Raw genomic sequence first — 16,410 nt, 5'->3', positions numbered from 1 at the left:
GAATCAAACTGGCAACCTTTTAGTTCACAGGCCAGCACTCAGTGCACTGAGCCACACTGGCCAGGGCCCTAGGTAAAGTTTTAAATAGACCAAGTCTACCTGTACTTCCTTCCCCTTCCCTTGCTACTTCAAGCTCCCTCATCCCTTCCCCAGCCCTGTGTTAGGGGGAATGGGAGCGTGACAAGCACACTCGCCAAGTGCCAGGTCTGTGCCTCCTGTACCAACCATCCGTCATAACCAGCCCCCTCAGATTGCGGTTTCTTCACCTGCACGATAAGGGGGCAACTAGGTTGTCTCTAAGGACCTTTTTGGCTCAAGAAAGCATACCAAAGGTTACTTCCAGTTTTGAACCCCTATCTGTGAACTCCCTTAAATCTTTACTTGATGGCACTTTAGTGAGTGATTCTATATAGCCAGAAAGAGTTCTAGGGAATAGGACCACCAAAGGGCAGGTCAGACTTTGCTTTAAGCTGTTTTGCCTCTTTCAATGTTTCTTCCATTTTGAGGCCTAGGGCATCACAGGACCCAGACCTCCTGAAGGTTGTTTCAGAAAGGGACAGGGGGAGCCTGGGCGCTTGGCTTATAAACTAGAGACTGACTGTCAGCATATTATGGATGTGACTGAAGAAGATATTGAAATACGATCATTGCTTTATACTGCAGCAAAACTCTGAGATCCTCCTTGGCTGAGGGGCCATTTTCTAGTTCACCTCTATCCCCAGGACCTACCACAGTGCCTAACACAGAGTGAGGAGCTGAGTAGGCACTGATTCAGTGACTCAACACACTGTATCTAATCGGGTCAGAATGGCCACCCTCTGTTCTTTATGAGGTTAAGTTTTAATGGATTAATTATATATGAAATCAACTGTCATAAATGACTTTCTACGAGCACATTTGAAATATAAAAGTATAGTGCCTATATATGTGTTTATAGTCAAACACAATATTGGAACATTACAGAGAAGTCTGAGTTTTCGTAATTTCATCTCTACAAATGCCATTTTTAATCTTGTGAAATGTCATTAAAAAAAAGATGGTTATTACATGTGCAATATGCTCATCAGATGCAGCCAGATGGTTCAGTGTGGGTATATGGAGAGAGAGGGAGGTCGTTCCTATGTCCCCCCAATTGAGTCGAGCAAAAGAGCTGAGGAGTGCCCGTGTGGAATTCTCCACCTTGACATGAGGCTGCCAGATGTCCAGCAGGCTCCTAGGCAGGGGCTAAGGGATTCTGCTTGTCCTTGAAAAGAAACTTCCGGAATGCAAGATTTTTCAAATGCTTGGATAGACTCTCAAGTACCATAGCCCCCCAGCTGACTGAAGTTGATTGTCCAAGAGGACGCTCTCTGTCGCTTTACATGCTTTCCTTCCTCTCTGACCTTCCTGCACTGAGTCAGGCTACTCCTGTGCTCAGAGATCTAAAACTCCATTACCAAGGCCTTAGTAAGGAGAGCGGCCTAGGCATCAGCAGCACAGGGCACAAACTCCTGAAGGAAGAAAAAGGCTTCTTCCTGTAAACTTTCTGTCAGCATGAAGAAGGGCCTCAGAGCCACGCAGGCCACCATCGAATACCCGGGCCCTAAGCATCGTGGAGGGCGTGGCGGCCACCATATTCCCAGAAGCCTCAGCGCGGTCCCAGTAGGAAGGCCGGAGCGAGGCAGGGCGCTGCTGGCCTCGTGCTCTTCTCCCTATTCCTCTTGGTCTGCTCCCCACTCAGGCCGCCTCTGGACCTTGACTCTCTCAGACGGTAGCTCAGTTCCTAAGGAAGGCAACGAGACAGGCAGTCGACGGCCAAGTGGCCTCCGAGGCCTGGGAGTGGGTGGCAATGTGGCCGCTACGGGTCTACACCCGCAAGAGGGCCGGCCAGAGGCTCAACCTGACCCCGACGCCGGGCCTCGGCTCGTCAGCGCCGGCAGAGGCCCGCGCAGGCCCGGGCGGAAGACTGGCCGCGCACCGTAAGCTCCGCGGGGCTGGCCGGCCTGCGCTGGAAGAGTGAGGAGGCGGGGTGGGGGCGGGGCGGGTGCCCCCGGGACCCCTGAAGCCAGATTCCTGGCCTCAGAGGCTTTTGCTGTGAAACGTGCCGCCCTCCTCCAGGCCTCAAAGGAAATGGCACGGCGCGTGGTCTGCGGAAGATCGCGGAGAAGGCTGAGCAGACGGGGCAGGGCCGCGGCGGCTCTGGGCGGCCCAGGTGCGTAGCCTCAAGTGACAGCCCTGTGCCTCTGCCCCCAAACTCCAACCTTCAGTCCGCGTGTCCTAACAGCTAATAGACTCGTTCTAAGTAAGAGTCAGCGAAGAAAACAAATAAATAGAAACTCTGATTTCGCTCTTCTCAGAACATAGACCCAGATGTTTGACTTCAAAAATAAATTATTTTTTAAAAGGAAGTTTCGCCAACATACCTAAAAGCAAGTGAGATCAAACACCTGGGATAGCATTTGCAGCATCAAGTGGGTGTTGGTACAATTCACCCACGCTGCTCCTTCCTTTTTCCTAACATCCCCAAAAGAGCCTTTCAGCCTCTGAACTGTGTGCACAGTGAACACAGACATGGAGAACCAAGTCCAGACAGTGCCAACTAATTGTGTTGTTTGTTCGTTAGCTCTCAGTTAGGAGTTGCAGCGGAGAAAAGCCTGCAAGAAAGTAGCGCTAGTGAAGAAGAGACCCGGGATGAGAAGATGGCGCCATTGAGCGTATGTATGTTTCTCCTACGATCCTTGGATACACTTGGTGTACAAACCAGCGGTATCTGATGTACTTCCAGATGATAGTATACCGTGGTATTTGTTTGATGGAGACTAAATAGCTTTCTAAGGCTTTTATGGATGTTGGTGCTGTGTCTTCAGACAGGGCCTTGAATTTCTGAGTCTGGTAGTTTCATAGCCATGCATTTTCCTTTTTTCTTTCCCTTGAATTTATGGTTTTCTTTTTTACCTTCGACCAAAATTTGAGAAAAGTCTGCCACTGGCTAATTTTTTTTTAAAGAAATTTTCTCCTTTTTTTCTTAATAAAGATTTTATTTAGGGAGGGGAAGGGAGGGAGAAAGAGAGGGCCAGAAGCGTCAATGTGCCTCTTGCACGCCCCTTACTGGGGACTTGGTGGGCAACCCAGGCATGTGCACTGATTGCGAATTGAATCGTGGATCCTTTGGTTGGCAGGCTGATGCTCAGCCACTGAGCCTCACCAGCCAGGGCTGTCACTGACTAATTTTCTGTGCAACAGATATAAAACGTTTTTAATGTTTCTTATGTTCTAACTCCGTTATGTTTAGTAGCTCTTAAACACTTTAAAGCCATTTTCATGTTTTGCCCTTTGACTTTCTATTAACAACAAGAAACAGAGGATTCAATACCCATTAGAATATTATCTAACTACTTGATCTACTGTATTTAATATAGACTCTTCAAAATTGTAAAGATGGCTAGCAGTATTTTGGAGAAATTCAAATTTTAAAAATTGTTTGTGACTCATCTGACATTAATTTTAAAGTTGATAGTTATGTTCCATTGTTTTAGTTTACAGACTCCTCTATAACATGTGTTTTGGGGGAGGACAGTTTAAACAAAAAGCATTTTATTAAAGAGGCTTTTACCCTAGATTGTAACTATTGATGATCCTTATAGGTGATTCAGACTACTAAAAAAAAAGTGCTTAAGCAATTTCTCCTCATTTTTATATATTTATTTCCATTCTTTTTGTGCCTTTTTTCATTTTATAAATTATCTTATTGTATATTTGTCTAACGTAAGTCTTCAAAAATACAATTTTTAGTGTTTGCCTAATGCTTTGTCTTATAAATAGATACACTATAATTTGTATAACTATTTTCCTGTGGTTGGAGGATTGAAATTGTTTTCAAGATTTTGCTGTTGTAGGTATCAGTTGGATATCTTACTACAGAAGTTTTTTTTTTGTGTTCTTCAAATTGTTATTCTAAGATACATACTTTGTAGTTGGTCACAGGATGGATCATGTTTAAATTTTTTGATTCATGTTGGCAAATCAGCACCATCTTACCTGAAAGTATATATATGTATATATATATACTTGATATATGTAAAGTAGGATATTCTTACACTTTTCATTTCTTTGAGTGCTAGTGAAATTAACACCTCTCATTTCATTGGTCATTTGTGATTCTTTTTTGTGAAATACTTTGTTAGATACTAAAGATAGTTATACTTTTATACACACACATATATAAAATAAATATTTCCATATTTGTTTGCCTTTAATTTTATTTCTGCTATTTTAGACGTATCTTTTATTTTTTAGATAAAAGAAAAGACATCTTAGTATTTTCTTTTGATCTATTTTGCTTTCATATTTGGAGGGCAAAAAGGCCTTCCTATCTAAGGAGTCAGAAAAATACTTGCCTTTATCTTCTGGTTGCTGGGTTACCTCACAATAGTTCATTGACTAGTATTTTGTTGACTCCTTAGATATGTCTACAATATTGATTTTCAGATTTAATAGTAAATATCAGATTATATCTGTGATCAATAAGCTGAGAGACTGTATTATACATATGAAACAAACATACAAAGTTGACCTTAATTTTTCATTTTCAAAATGACCAAATCATTGTGATATAATATAAAAACACTCAACCTCATAACTTGTGCTATCTTTACTTCCTGTTCGCATAGGAGCCAGTGACTGATGATCTCCAGGTTGAGAGTAGTTCATCATCTGATGAAGTAGTATCAGGTAAGACTGTCAGATGTGAACTTCCTCAATTTGCTTTTTCAATTTGCTTCTGCCATCTTCTTATATCAGTGAAAGGGGTGTTGTCTTCCTACCCTAAGGTGAAGCCTGCAGCCTGTGCTCTGGCCCTCATGCTCGTACCAGACCAGTAAATTACAGTTGTGATAAGTGCTACAAAAATGAGATCAACGTTAGTGTAACTAATTGAGTTTTTGTTGGAGAGATTAGGGAGTGCTTCCATGAGGGAATAGCAATTTAATTGAGATCTGAAGAAGAGTAGACATCAACTATGCAGAGAGATGACTAAAGAGCACTCCAGGCAGAGGGAACAGCATGTGCAAAGGCCTGAACATGAGACTGAACATTAGGTGTGGCTGCGGTACAGAGACAGAGAAGGAAATGTGATAATAAGGCAAGGCTGGACAGACAGGCCTTACAGGCCATGTCAGAGCTATTGGTGTTTATCTTCAGAGCAGCAGGAAGCCACTGAAGTCTTTCAAATAGATTGATAGGATCACTTTAGGTGCAGTATGGGAAGAAGCAGATGTAAATAGACCAGTTAGGAGGCCATTACAGTCATTTAGAGGAGAATGTTGTCACTTTGTGTTAAGAGATGACATTGGAAATGGAAAAAGTTGGGCATATCTGCTGGCTAGTTTAGCTTAGGAAGTGATATTGACAGAATTTGGCAACTGAAGAATGAGGGAAGTGGAAGTATCAAAGATGATGCCTGTTTCTGGCTTGGGTATCTGGGTGTGTATAAGTTGGTGACATTCACTGAAAAAAATCTTGTTTCAGGGAAAGATCATAAAATTTATTTTTAATATATTAAGTTATGGGTGCCTTTAAGATGAATAGCGGGACTTCCGCCAAGATGGAGGTATAGGTGGATGTGCCGTGCCTTCTCACACAACCAAGTTTAGGGACAACTAAATATTAGCATCAGAAAACACAACCAGAACACGGAAAACTGAACTTTTCGGAAGTCCGCTAACAACAAATTCTTCAGCCCGACCGGTAAGGGGCGAAACCAGCGTCTGGTGAGGAGTTGCAAAGGAGGGCTCGGTCGGACCTGGGCGCAGAATCCAGACGCGCGAATCCAGACGCACGGGTTCCAAACACAGGATTGGACCTAGTGAGCGACCGAGCAACCCACCGGGTGAGCGACTGCAGAGGAGACAGTGGGGAGGCGGTGCAGCGTGTTGACTGCGGTTGCCTAATTGCGCGCGAGCGAGGGAGTGGGCAGTTGGACCGCCGCGGCTGCGATAGAGGGCGGCCACGGTGATAGAGGGCGCCGCCATTTCCCCGCTCTGACCGCGCCCCCACATACAGCGTCACAACCCAGCGACCTGGGAGTCCAAGGCACCGCTTCTCACACTTAAAGGGCCAGAACAGACCAAAAATGTCGCAGGAAGACCTCAAAGCCCCAGAGATAAATCTAAGCGACGAAGAAATAGCAAAACTCTCAGACGCACAGTTTAAAACACTGGTCATCAGCTTCCTCACAGATCTGGTTGATTATAGCCACAAATTAGAGAAACGTATGAAGGCTAAATTAAGGGAAATGAATGGAATTCCACAGGAAACCCATAGAGATGAAAAGGAAACTGGGACTCAAATCAATGGAGTGGACCAGAAGAAAGCAAATAATGGCCAACCAGAAAAGAGTCAAGGAGCAAGAATTCAAAGAAATGAGGAGAGTCTTAGGAACCTCCAGGACATCTTTAAACGCTCCAATATCCGAATTATAGGGGTACCAGAAGGGGGAAAGACACAACCACCAGTGGAAAAATTATTTGAACAAATAATAAAAGAAAATTTCCCCAATCTGGCAAAGGAAATAGACTTCCAAGAAATCCAAGAAGCCCAGAGAGTACCAAAAAAGTTGGACTCAAGAAGAAACACACCAAGGCATATCATAATTACATTAGCCAAAATTAAAATGAAGGAGAGAATCCTAGAAGCAGCAAGAGCTAAGGGGACAATCACCTACAAAGGAGTCCCCATCAGACTGTCGGCAGATTTCTCAAAAGAGACCTTACAGGCAAGAAGGGGCTGGAAAGAGGTATTCCAAGTCATGAAATCTAAAGACCTACAACCAAGATTGCTCTATCCAGCAAAACTTTCATTTAGAATGGAAGGACAGATAAGGTGCTTCTCAGATAAGACCAAATTCAAGGAGTTCATCATCACCAAGCCCTTATTATATGAAATGTTAAAGGGACTTATCTAAGGAAAAGAAGTTAAAGAAACATGAACAGTGAAAGAACAACAAGCTCACAGTTATTAACAACCACACCTAAAACGAAAGCAAACTAAAAGAACAGCTAGATCAGGAGTGGAAATATAGAAATGAAGATCTCAAGGAGGGTTAGCAACAGGGGAGTGGGAGGAGGAGATGGGGGGAGAAGGTACAGAAAATAAGTAGCATAGACAGTAGATAGAAAATAGATGGGGGGGGGGCAAGAATAGCATGGGAAATATAGAACCTAAAGGACTTGAGACACATGGACATAAACTAAAGGGGGGTAATGGTGGGGATGGGGGGGCAGGGTGGAGGGGAATGAAGGGGGGAATAGAACAACTGTAACAGCATAATCAATTTTAAAAAAACAAATAAATAAATAAATAAATAAAATTAAAAAAAAAAGATGAATAGCAATGTCAGATAGGCACTTGGATATGGAAGGCTGCTGGTTAGCCACATACATATCCATGTAATCGAAGTTACTTTTTAAAATAACAAGAAAGGATGTCATCAGCACACCAGAAATACTGAAGAATTCTTAAAAGCAGACGAGATCAGATTAACGAATATATCAAGAGCAGAGAAAAACCGCTGCAGAGGTAAATACAGTTCTAGAGATACTTGAAATGCTTGATCAACATGCAAAAAAACCCCAAAAAAACAAAAAACTGCAGTAGAAGAGAACTTAATGGAAGTGTCAAGCACTACATTCTGCATTACACGGCCTGGCCTCCTGGCCTCATTCTCTTCTTGTATAGAAAACATTGGCAGCTTCTGCCAGAATACCAGTACCTTCTGCCAGGATAAAGCCTGGGAAACTACTCCCAAGCAAAGTGAACTAAGTAAGGGGTTGGCTCCCAAGGGTCAATGTTGGGGCTAAAGTGAGAAGCTGAAGTATTCCAAATTGCTGCAAGAATTGCATGAGGAAAGAAAAATAAATAGATTATGATTATTAATCCTAGGATAAAGATGTGATATGGCTTTCTGGAGTGGGAATTCTGATACTGGAGTCTTCCAGTGTGGACACTAGCCAAACAGTTAGGGCAGTGCCCCATGTAACAACACCCAGAAAACAGGGGGACCTCCTCACTTAGAATGTAAATTCTCAGAATTTCTCATCACTCTTCTAAAATCTCTAGAGGTGGGCTACAGAATTTATAGTCACATTAGCGATTCTCAAGTAGAAATCTGGGCAAACCACCAGGAACAGCCGAACATGTGAAGAGAGGCAACAAAGGCCACAAACAGAAGGACTAACACCCAAATAAATAGCAGAAAACTTCCAAGTGAATATCTCTTTAAAGACAAGAGTCCAGTGAACCCATAATGTAATAGGCTACTATAAAAAATTATAGTGCCTGGAAACTAAAAATACCAAATTTAAGGAGTCAATAAATGAGCCTAATATTAACATAATTCAGCCGAAAATCAAATTAATGAGTTAGAAGTTAGGGTAGAGGAATCTTTCCTAGAGTATAGTGCAAAAGAACATGCCAGGTGCTCAACAAATGCTTTTTTTCTCCTTCTTCCTCTCCCTTCTTTGCCTGGTTAACTTCTCCTGTTCTTCAAAAATAAATCCAGTGCCATCTCTTCTGGGAAGCCTCTCCTGGCCTCTCTTTTCTCTTCCTAGATGAGTTCTATTCTGGTGGTTCCGTAAAGCTCTTTGTCATAGGACTCAGGACAGTAGTCTCATTGTTTTTGTTCCTCTTGGCTCTTAAGCCATTGAGAATAAACACTACCTTTTATCTTCCTATCCCATGTTTGGGACATAATGTAGTTTCAAGTATTATTGAATGAGGTTTGTGCTCTATTTAGAGAAAAACTATTTAACCTAACCAGTATTTCCTAAAGTTATAGTTTAAGTATATGATAAATGTCCTTGGTTATCAGATTTATCAAGTTGATGTGTGAAAGGTATAAGGAAGTAGAAAATAGACTATCTCCAATTTACTAACTGGTTGTGTTTCTAAGATTTTATTTGTTGATTTATATCTGCAGTCTGGAATGTCTTTTCTCAAAAAGGTAAATGGTTAGTTTTGAGCAGCCCACAGAATTCTGTTCAACATGTGATTGTTTTAATTGTCTTGGGATCTAATAACTTTGAAATATGATGAAAATTAATTCAGGACTTTATATTTAATGTGGAAGAGTGAACATATGCATTTAATTATCCTGGCTGAAACCTTACTGAAATATCAATAAAGGCATAAAGGAGGCATGAAACCGCAAGGTGCAGAAAAAGAGAGACCTCAGCTGACAATGCATAATCAACAAATTTGGAATCTAGGAGGCAGATAAACAAATTATAAGTAAACTAACACAAAAAAATGCCGGGGGTGGGGGGAATGGTGCCTAGAGTAAGAACAAACCAAAAATTACACTGACTTAGGCTATAGGTTTAGTAATGAGATGCATTGCATATTCCTGAAGGAATGGTTATAGTGTTGAAAAAGGAGGTGTTCTGAAAATCTTTAAAAGTAACAATTAGATGATTTGCTCCCTTTTCCAACACTGTATGGCCAGACACCTGCTCTTTTTCCCAGCCTGGCAGTCCAGAAACATTGAAGGAGGGAGTCTGGACTCAGGGATGCTAGGTACTGCTCAGGTCAGGGCTGCTGCATGGGAAACTCCTCGTGCGGGGAGAGGGAAATGGGAGGGAACTAGTAAAGTCTGTATGTTTGGTAGTAAATCCCTGGGGCCCCTCGTCTTACTCAGAAAAATATACCCAAACTATTACAATTGAGGATTTTCCTTTTGGAAACTTCTTGCCCAAGAGCAGACTGATATATTCTGGTAGCAATGACTTGGTCTCTGTTTAAATACCCTTCAGTAATACTAATTCCTAAACTCTACCCGTGAATTCGGTGTCCAGCTGGTATTTGAGTACCTCATTCTTGAGCATTCAAGAGTTAATGTTCTTTAATGTTTAAAGAAACATTCAAAGCATTTAAAATAAAATAAAAAAATATATATACCAAATACAAAGAAACTTGAGGGACACAGACAGTGTAAGGAAAAGAAAACTTTGAAAAGCCGAATCTTTATTATTGTCCTTGTAGTGATGAAATGAGTACAGGCTTGTATAGAAAGGAACATTCAGAGAACAAGAAGCATTCTTTAAAAATATGAAATCAGAAATAAAATATTCTACAAAGGATTTGACGATGAATTTAAGGAAATATTCTAAAGGTTGAACAAAATTAAAGAAAAAAAGAGATACAAACAGTGGCATTGGCAGCACAACTCTGAGTATACTAGAAACCACCAAACTGTATGCTTTAAAAGGTTGAGGTTTGCGCAATGTGAATTTATTTCAATCAAGATGCTATTTTAAAAAGAAAAATAATTAGAAGATGAGTCCAGGCATTCTAACAACTTGAAAAATAGTGGTTCCAGACATTATAAACAGGAAGTAATTGAACACATAAAAATAGAAAATTTTGTAGAATTAGATATGGTCATGAGTGCATATGCTGAAAAAACCACCAACTGCCCATCACAATAATGAAGAAAGACCCACACCAAGGCACAACATTATGTAGTTTAAAAATCCTCAGGACGAAGGAATCATTCAGTCTTCCAGAGGAGAAAAATTGTTGATTTGAAAATAAGCCATCAGGAATCTGAGTAGCATTTAACTTCTCAAGAGTAACTCCAGAAGCTAGAATGTGATAGAAAAAATGTATTTAAAATTTGAGAGAGAACTATTGCAGAGACTAGATGGGTTCCCACCCAATATTTGGTTCAGATTTCCAGACAGCTGGTACCATCCATATACCAAGAAGGAATGGAAAGGTTTATTATTCTTATAAAGAGGCTCTCTGGGGAAGAGGGCATCCCAAGCAGGATTGAAAATGGCTGGACAGAGCAAGAAAAGGAGATTGGGCTGGGGTTTTTATTTGGTTAGAGGATGAGCGTGGAATCAGTTTTCCTGTGTGTGATTTTTACTTGGCTGCCATTGTCAAAAGATGGAGCACCAGGACTTTCTTATCAGCTTGTCCAGATAAGGGGTTTAATCTGTCAAACATCAAAAAATGGAATCAGTCTTTTTAATATATTAGTCTAGAATTTGGTACCCAGCCAACCACCCACTCAAGTGTGAAGGTAGCATAAAGAAATTTTAGACAGGTCTTTTATGCACCTTTTCTGAGGAAATGAAGGAGCGACTCCACCAAAACTAGATACCGTGGATCCAAGAATCAAAGGTTCTACTACAGGAAATATATGAAAGAATCTCTTTGGACAATGGTAAAGGGAAATTGCAAGAAGGCATCTGCGCAGCTTGTCTAGAAAACAACCAGTCCAAATTTGAGCAAGTGTATTGTGATCTCCAATTGCAATACTTCTTTTTTGAAAAAAGGAAGGAAGGAGAGAGGAGGAAAAGGAGAAAAAAAGGAGGGAAGAAGAAAGGAAAGGAAAGAAAGAAAAACCAATAGAGCCCCGGCCAGTGTGGCACACTTGGATGGCACGGTGTCCTGTAAACCAAAAAGTCAAGTTGCGGGTTTGATTCCCAGTCAGGGCCCTGATCTGGGTTGTGAGTTTGATTTCTGATCAGGGCACATATGAGAGGCGACTGATGTTTCTCTCCCTCTTTCTCCCTACCTTCCCCTCTCTCTACAATTAAGCAGGTTCTCAGATGAGGATTAAAAAAAAGGAACTGATAAGTAATCTGTTGTTTTTTAAAGAATTGAGAGGAAATTTATATTTTGCAGAAAGTTGAGATAAAATAGTGATAGGTACTTAGAAAAGTAATTTTAAAATTAGCTAATCAACTCCAAGAAAAAAACAAAAACTTTTAGCAAAAAGGAGATGACTATAGCTCATAGTACATGGCTTAGCTGTATATTTGAGCAGTCATAATAATAGAATTGTTGAATACATTTATTTATAAATATAAAGATATCCTTAAAGGCAACAGATAATAGAGTTAAAACTAGTTGTCTCTAGAGAGCAGGGAATTATGATGGAGGGGTATGAGACAGATTGTAGTTTTTGTTATAAGCATTGTAGATCTATATGACTTTTTAAAACTGTGTAGTATGATTTAATGTAAATGTAATTTTAAATGCATTTACATCTCTAACTGGTGACACCATGAACAACCTCCAACTGATAGAGTCATGAACATTTATTTATTTTCTCTACCCAACAGCCCAGATGGTGAGTACAAGGGCTTTCCTAATTTGAGTTGAGTTCTGGGATTTGGTCAAAGGGATAGCTCTCTTGTGAGTGATATTCATGGAATTTTGAGAGATGGAAGGCAAGAGAGATATAACAACATGTGAGTGGAAAAGATGAAGGCAGAGCAAGAAGAATAAAAAGTAGCAAGGACAGGGATAGGATACTCTAGGACACTTGGAGTAGGGGAAGCAAAAGATACTCAGAAGAATAACCTACTTCTGACATCTGAGTAGGTAAAGAAGGATGGTAGATTGAGTCAATCAATTTAAGTGTTGCAGTAATGGTAGGAGGAAGTGGCCAGGTAGGAAACAATTGTCAGCTTTAAGGTGAGGGTTGGAGTACGAAACAAAAGTGTGATGAGTTCAAAGTAGGAGGGACAGAGTTAGTTCTCTCAGGTAGGTAGTGGGTGAGAAATAATCATAAATCAGGTCCGGGGAAGGGAGGGGGTAATAGGGTTTTTTTCCCCCACATTTTTTTTATTGTTCAATTATAGTTGTCTCTATTCCCCGCCCCCACCACCTGTTCCCCTTTCATCGTTTAGTCTCTGACCCACCAGTTTCTATTAGTGTTGATCTCTATTTTGTCATGTTAGAAGTGTTTAATAAATGTTTACTACTGTTGCAGATTTTTCCTTTTCTCACTAAACTTTCTGGTTCTTAACTTTTAGTGCTAAGTTCTACTGCAGTAATTTATTGGAAAATTCCTTATTCTAGGCCACTCTCACAAGGATAACTGTAAGACTCTGAGCCTGTGAGGTTCCGTGTTAAAATATTTTACCCATTTTCTTATTAAGATTTTTTTTCTTATTGTTGAGTTTTCCAATTCTGGATTCAATTACATTTGTAAATGTTATCTCTTAACCTGCAGCTTGTTTTTTCATCTTAACACTCTCTTTTGAAGAGAATTCTTTAAATTTGAGGAAGTCTAATTTATCACTGCTATTGTTTTATGACTCATTTTAGTGTTATAGCAAAGATATCTAACTAACCCTCTATCATGAAAATTTCCTTTTTTCCAGGAATTTTATATTTTTAGGATTTATATTTAGGTCTATGATTCACTTAGAGTTAATTTTTCTATATGATTGAAAGTATGAGTACAAGTCTTTTGTTTCATTTTTGCTTTTGCATGTGGATATCCAGTCGTTCCAGCATAATTAAAAAAAAAGAATATTCTTTCTCTGCTGAATTGCCTTTGCATCTTGGTCAAAATCAGTTGCTAATATATGTGTGAGTCTATTTCTGGGCTCTCTGTTCATTTCCTTCAATCTATTTACGTTTAGGTTCATTTTTTTTTAACGGAATAACTAGAATTACCCTTTCTTTTCTCCAGCTATTTAGTGGGTTACTTATACATAAAACTTGGACTTTTAAGTCAAGAATCATAACTGAACCAAAGTAGGGAAAGATAAAGTTATAAAACTTTGAAAAACAATGGAAAAGAATTATAATGCATTTTCTCTAAATCAAAAACAATTATTTTCTAAGATGAAATTTAAGTGATTTACCAATAGTATGTTTCTGCAGTTGTATGTGGAAGTAATTTTACATTCTTAACATACAACTACATGTACATTTCTAGAAATTTGAATTCAAATTAGGATTTTGAGTCTGTTTACTTTGGAAACATTTTACCTTTTTTGTTTGTTTATTCTACAGGGCTAAGTTCACAGCGTGATATTTCTAGTTCTCTTCCGAGCTATTCAGTCACAGACTCTTACACAGAATGCAAGAGTTTTGAAGAGAATTTAAGTAGCTTCCCATCACCTGAACTCTTCAGAGGATCAGATTATTTAGGTGAGAAAATAATTTCAATCTTAAGTTTTTTTCAGTATAGAAATTGTTCTTTTGTCTACAAACCCTACAATGAATAATGATCTTTTTGAGAAGATGTACTTGTCTTCCTCACCAAAACCGCCTTTTACACTTTGGTTGTGGAGTTGGTGACATGACTTGATTTGGCAATAGGATATTAATGACTAAAACATGCAAACCTTTGAAATATGCTTAAATGGTTGGGCTTGTCTTCTTATACACTTTTGCCATCATGAGAAAAATATATCCAACTTAGCTCCTGCCTCTTTGTGTGACCCCAGAATGACAGGTACAGAGCAAAATAGCCCAGGCAACCTGTAGAGTGCAGAGGTGCTGCCCAGTTGATCAGCAAACCTACAATCTGAAGCAAAGTTGCCTGAACTGACTAGTAGACATGGGAATAATAAATAAATGCTTTCATTTTATGCCACTGAGATTTTGGGGTTATTTATTACACAGAAAAAGGCAACTTTTTCAGATACTATATTGAACATAGAAGAGGGGACATGTAAATGAAACTGCATTCTAAATTGTAGGATCTGCTCGCTCAGTGCTTATCTCTATCCTAACCCAACAGCTTGTTCTCTGCTCAGTTTCCAGAATACTGGCACCCAGACATGAACCTTTCAAACAGAAGAATGTAAGATATTTTCCTGAGAAATCTGAGGAACCCAAAAGAGAATATCTAATGATAATGTCTTTTGATGACTCTGACAGGAAAACCCTACAGTGAAGCCAACTCCGTGACAAGCCACAATATAACCTACTTAGCCTTTTAGGGCCCCCTCTTAAATATGAGCAGAGAGCCAATGATCACCAGACTTCTGAGGAAAGCCTCTAACATAAAACATAGAGATAAAAACAAAATGAAATATAGAGTGACATCAGAAAGTTGTTGGAGTAGGAAGCCCTGGACACACCAATTCAATAGCAATACATGGATTAATTCCATTGGTGAGAAATCTAGAAACTAGTTGAGAGCCCTCTGAACTCCAGAAAAGCATGAAACCAGCCATATCAGGAAGAGAATTCAAGACAACCTCTCATCATAAACCCTGCCTCTAGCATGGTACCATGTAATTGGCAGGAAATCCCCAGCTCCCAGCTTTTCCATGGAGAGGGAAGGAAAGGATTGAAACATGTACTAAACATTCTAAATTTCCTAGGAACTGCTCAAAGGACTGGATACTGTCTTGCCTGTTCCAGAGTCCTCATGGGACCTGATATTTCTAGAAGCCAGATGAGTACAGAGAGCAAAGATAGCTGTTTGTTCTAACATGCGGGTATTCACTAGATTCCAGCTTCTCTCTGAGAAAGGAAAGATTTGGGGGGCATCCCAAAGAAATGGCTTCTATCTCACCTATCTCAGAGCACTGATGGAACCTGGTATACTCTAGACACCTGGTGACTACTAAGAATACACATGGTAGTTTTGACTAGGAAGAAGGTTTGGGAGGATCCCAGAATTTGGGGATGGGCTGATTGGTGAGAGACTTTTGTTTGAAGTCAGTCGTGAAGACTGTGAGAGGTGGCTGTTTTTATAATATGCAGATATCAACACAAAGAATGAAAGAAAAAGGAAGAAAGAAACATGGTCCAAAGAAAGGAATAAGATAAAGCTCCAGAAATTGATCATGATTAACTGGAGATATATAAATTACATGACAGGGAATTTAGAATAATCATCATAAAGATGTTCAGTGAGCTAAGGAGATGAATGCATGAAAGTAGTGAAAATTTCAAGAAATATATAGGGAACTTTTAAAAGAACCAAATATAAATCTTAAGAGCTAAGGAATATAATAAATAAACTGAGAAACCCAATAAGGGGATTTAACAGCAGACTAGATCAAGCAGAAGAAAGAATTGGTGAACTCAAAGAGTAAAGTAGGCTTAAGGGACACATGGAACATAAACAGATCAAAATACTCCAGAGGGAGAAGAGAGATTATGAGAATATGAGAGAGAGAAGCTTATCATAGAAACTGACTAAAAACAACCCAAATCTGGGAACGGAAATGTACATCCAGTCCTAGGAAGAACCTCAAATTAGATGACCCAAAGAAATCTCCACTGGGACACATCATTAAATTGTCAGAAGTCAAGGATAATTTTGCAAGCAGCAGTAGAAAACTGACTTGACATATATATATGGGAACCTCCATTAGACTTTCACTATGTTTCTCGGCAGAAACCTTGCAGGCCAGAAGGTAAAGGCATGACATAGTCAAAGTGCAGAAAGACAAAACTGTCAACCAAGAATACTATAAACAGCAAAACTATCCTTTTAAAGAAATGAAGGGGTAAGGACCTTTCCAGACAAACAAATGCTAAAGGGGTTAATCATTTCTTGACATGCTTGGTGGGAATGCTAAAGGGAGTTCTTCAAGTTTGAACAGAAGATGCTAAACAGTATTATGAAAGCATAAAACTTGCTGGTAAATACATAAACAAATATAG

The 16,410-nt window shown here is 39.8% G+C and overlaps 1 protein-coding gene across 1 annotated transcript in view; it reads left to right on the top strand.

Annotated features, from left to right (window-relative positions):
• The first annotated feature begins 1,828 nt into the window (after positions 1–1,828).
• Positions 1,829–16,410, top strand: part of MEIKIN (meiotic kinetochore factor) — a 64,581-nt gene continuing 49,999 nt past the window's right edge. The window contains exons 1-5 of the mRNA XM_053672770.1: positions 1,829–1,958; positions 2,098–2,191; positions 2,603–2,693; positions 4,650–4,710; positions 13,795–13,932. Coding sequence (XP_053528745.1) covers positions 1,829–1,958; positions 2,098–2,191; positions 2,603–2,693; positions 4,650–4,710; positions 13,795–13,932 — 514 coding nt within the window. The remainder of the gene's footprint in view (positions 1,959–2,097; positions 2,192–2,602; positions 2,694–4,649; positions 4,711–13,794; positions 13,933–16,410) is intronic.

This window comes from Artibeus jamaicensis, unplaced genomic scaffold, assembly GCF_021234435.1.
Source record: "Artibeus jamaicensis isolate MK-2021 breed Jamaican fruit bat unplaced genomic scaffold, CSHL_Jam_final contig_786, whole genome shotgun sequence".
Classification (NCBI taxonomy): domain Eukaryota; kingdom Metazoa; phylum Chordata; class Mammalia; order Chiroptera; family Phyllostomidae; genus Artibeus; species Artibeus jamaicensis.
This window is presented reverse-complemented; position numbering and strand designations above follow the sequence as displayed.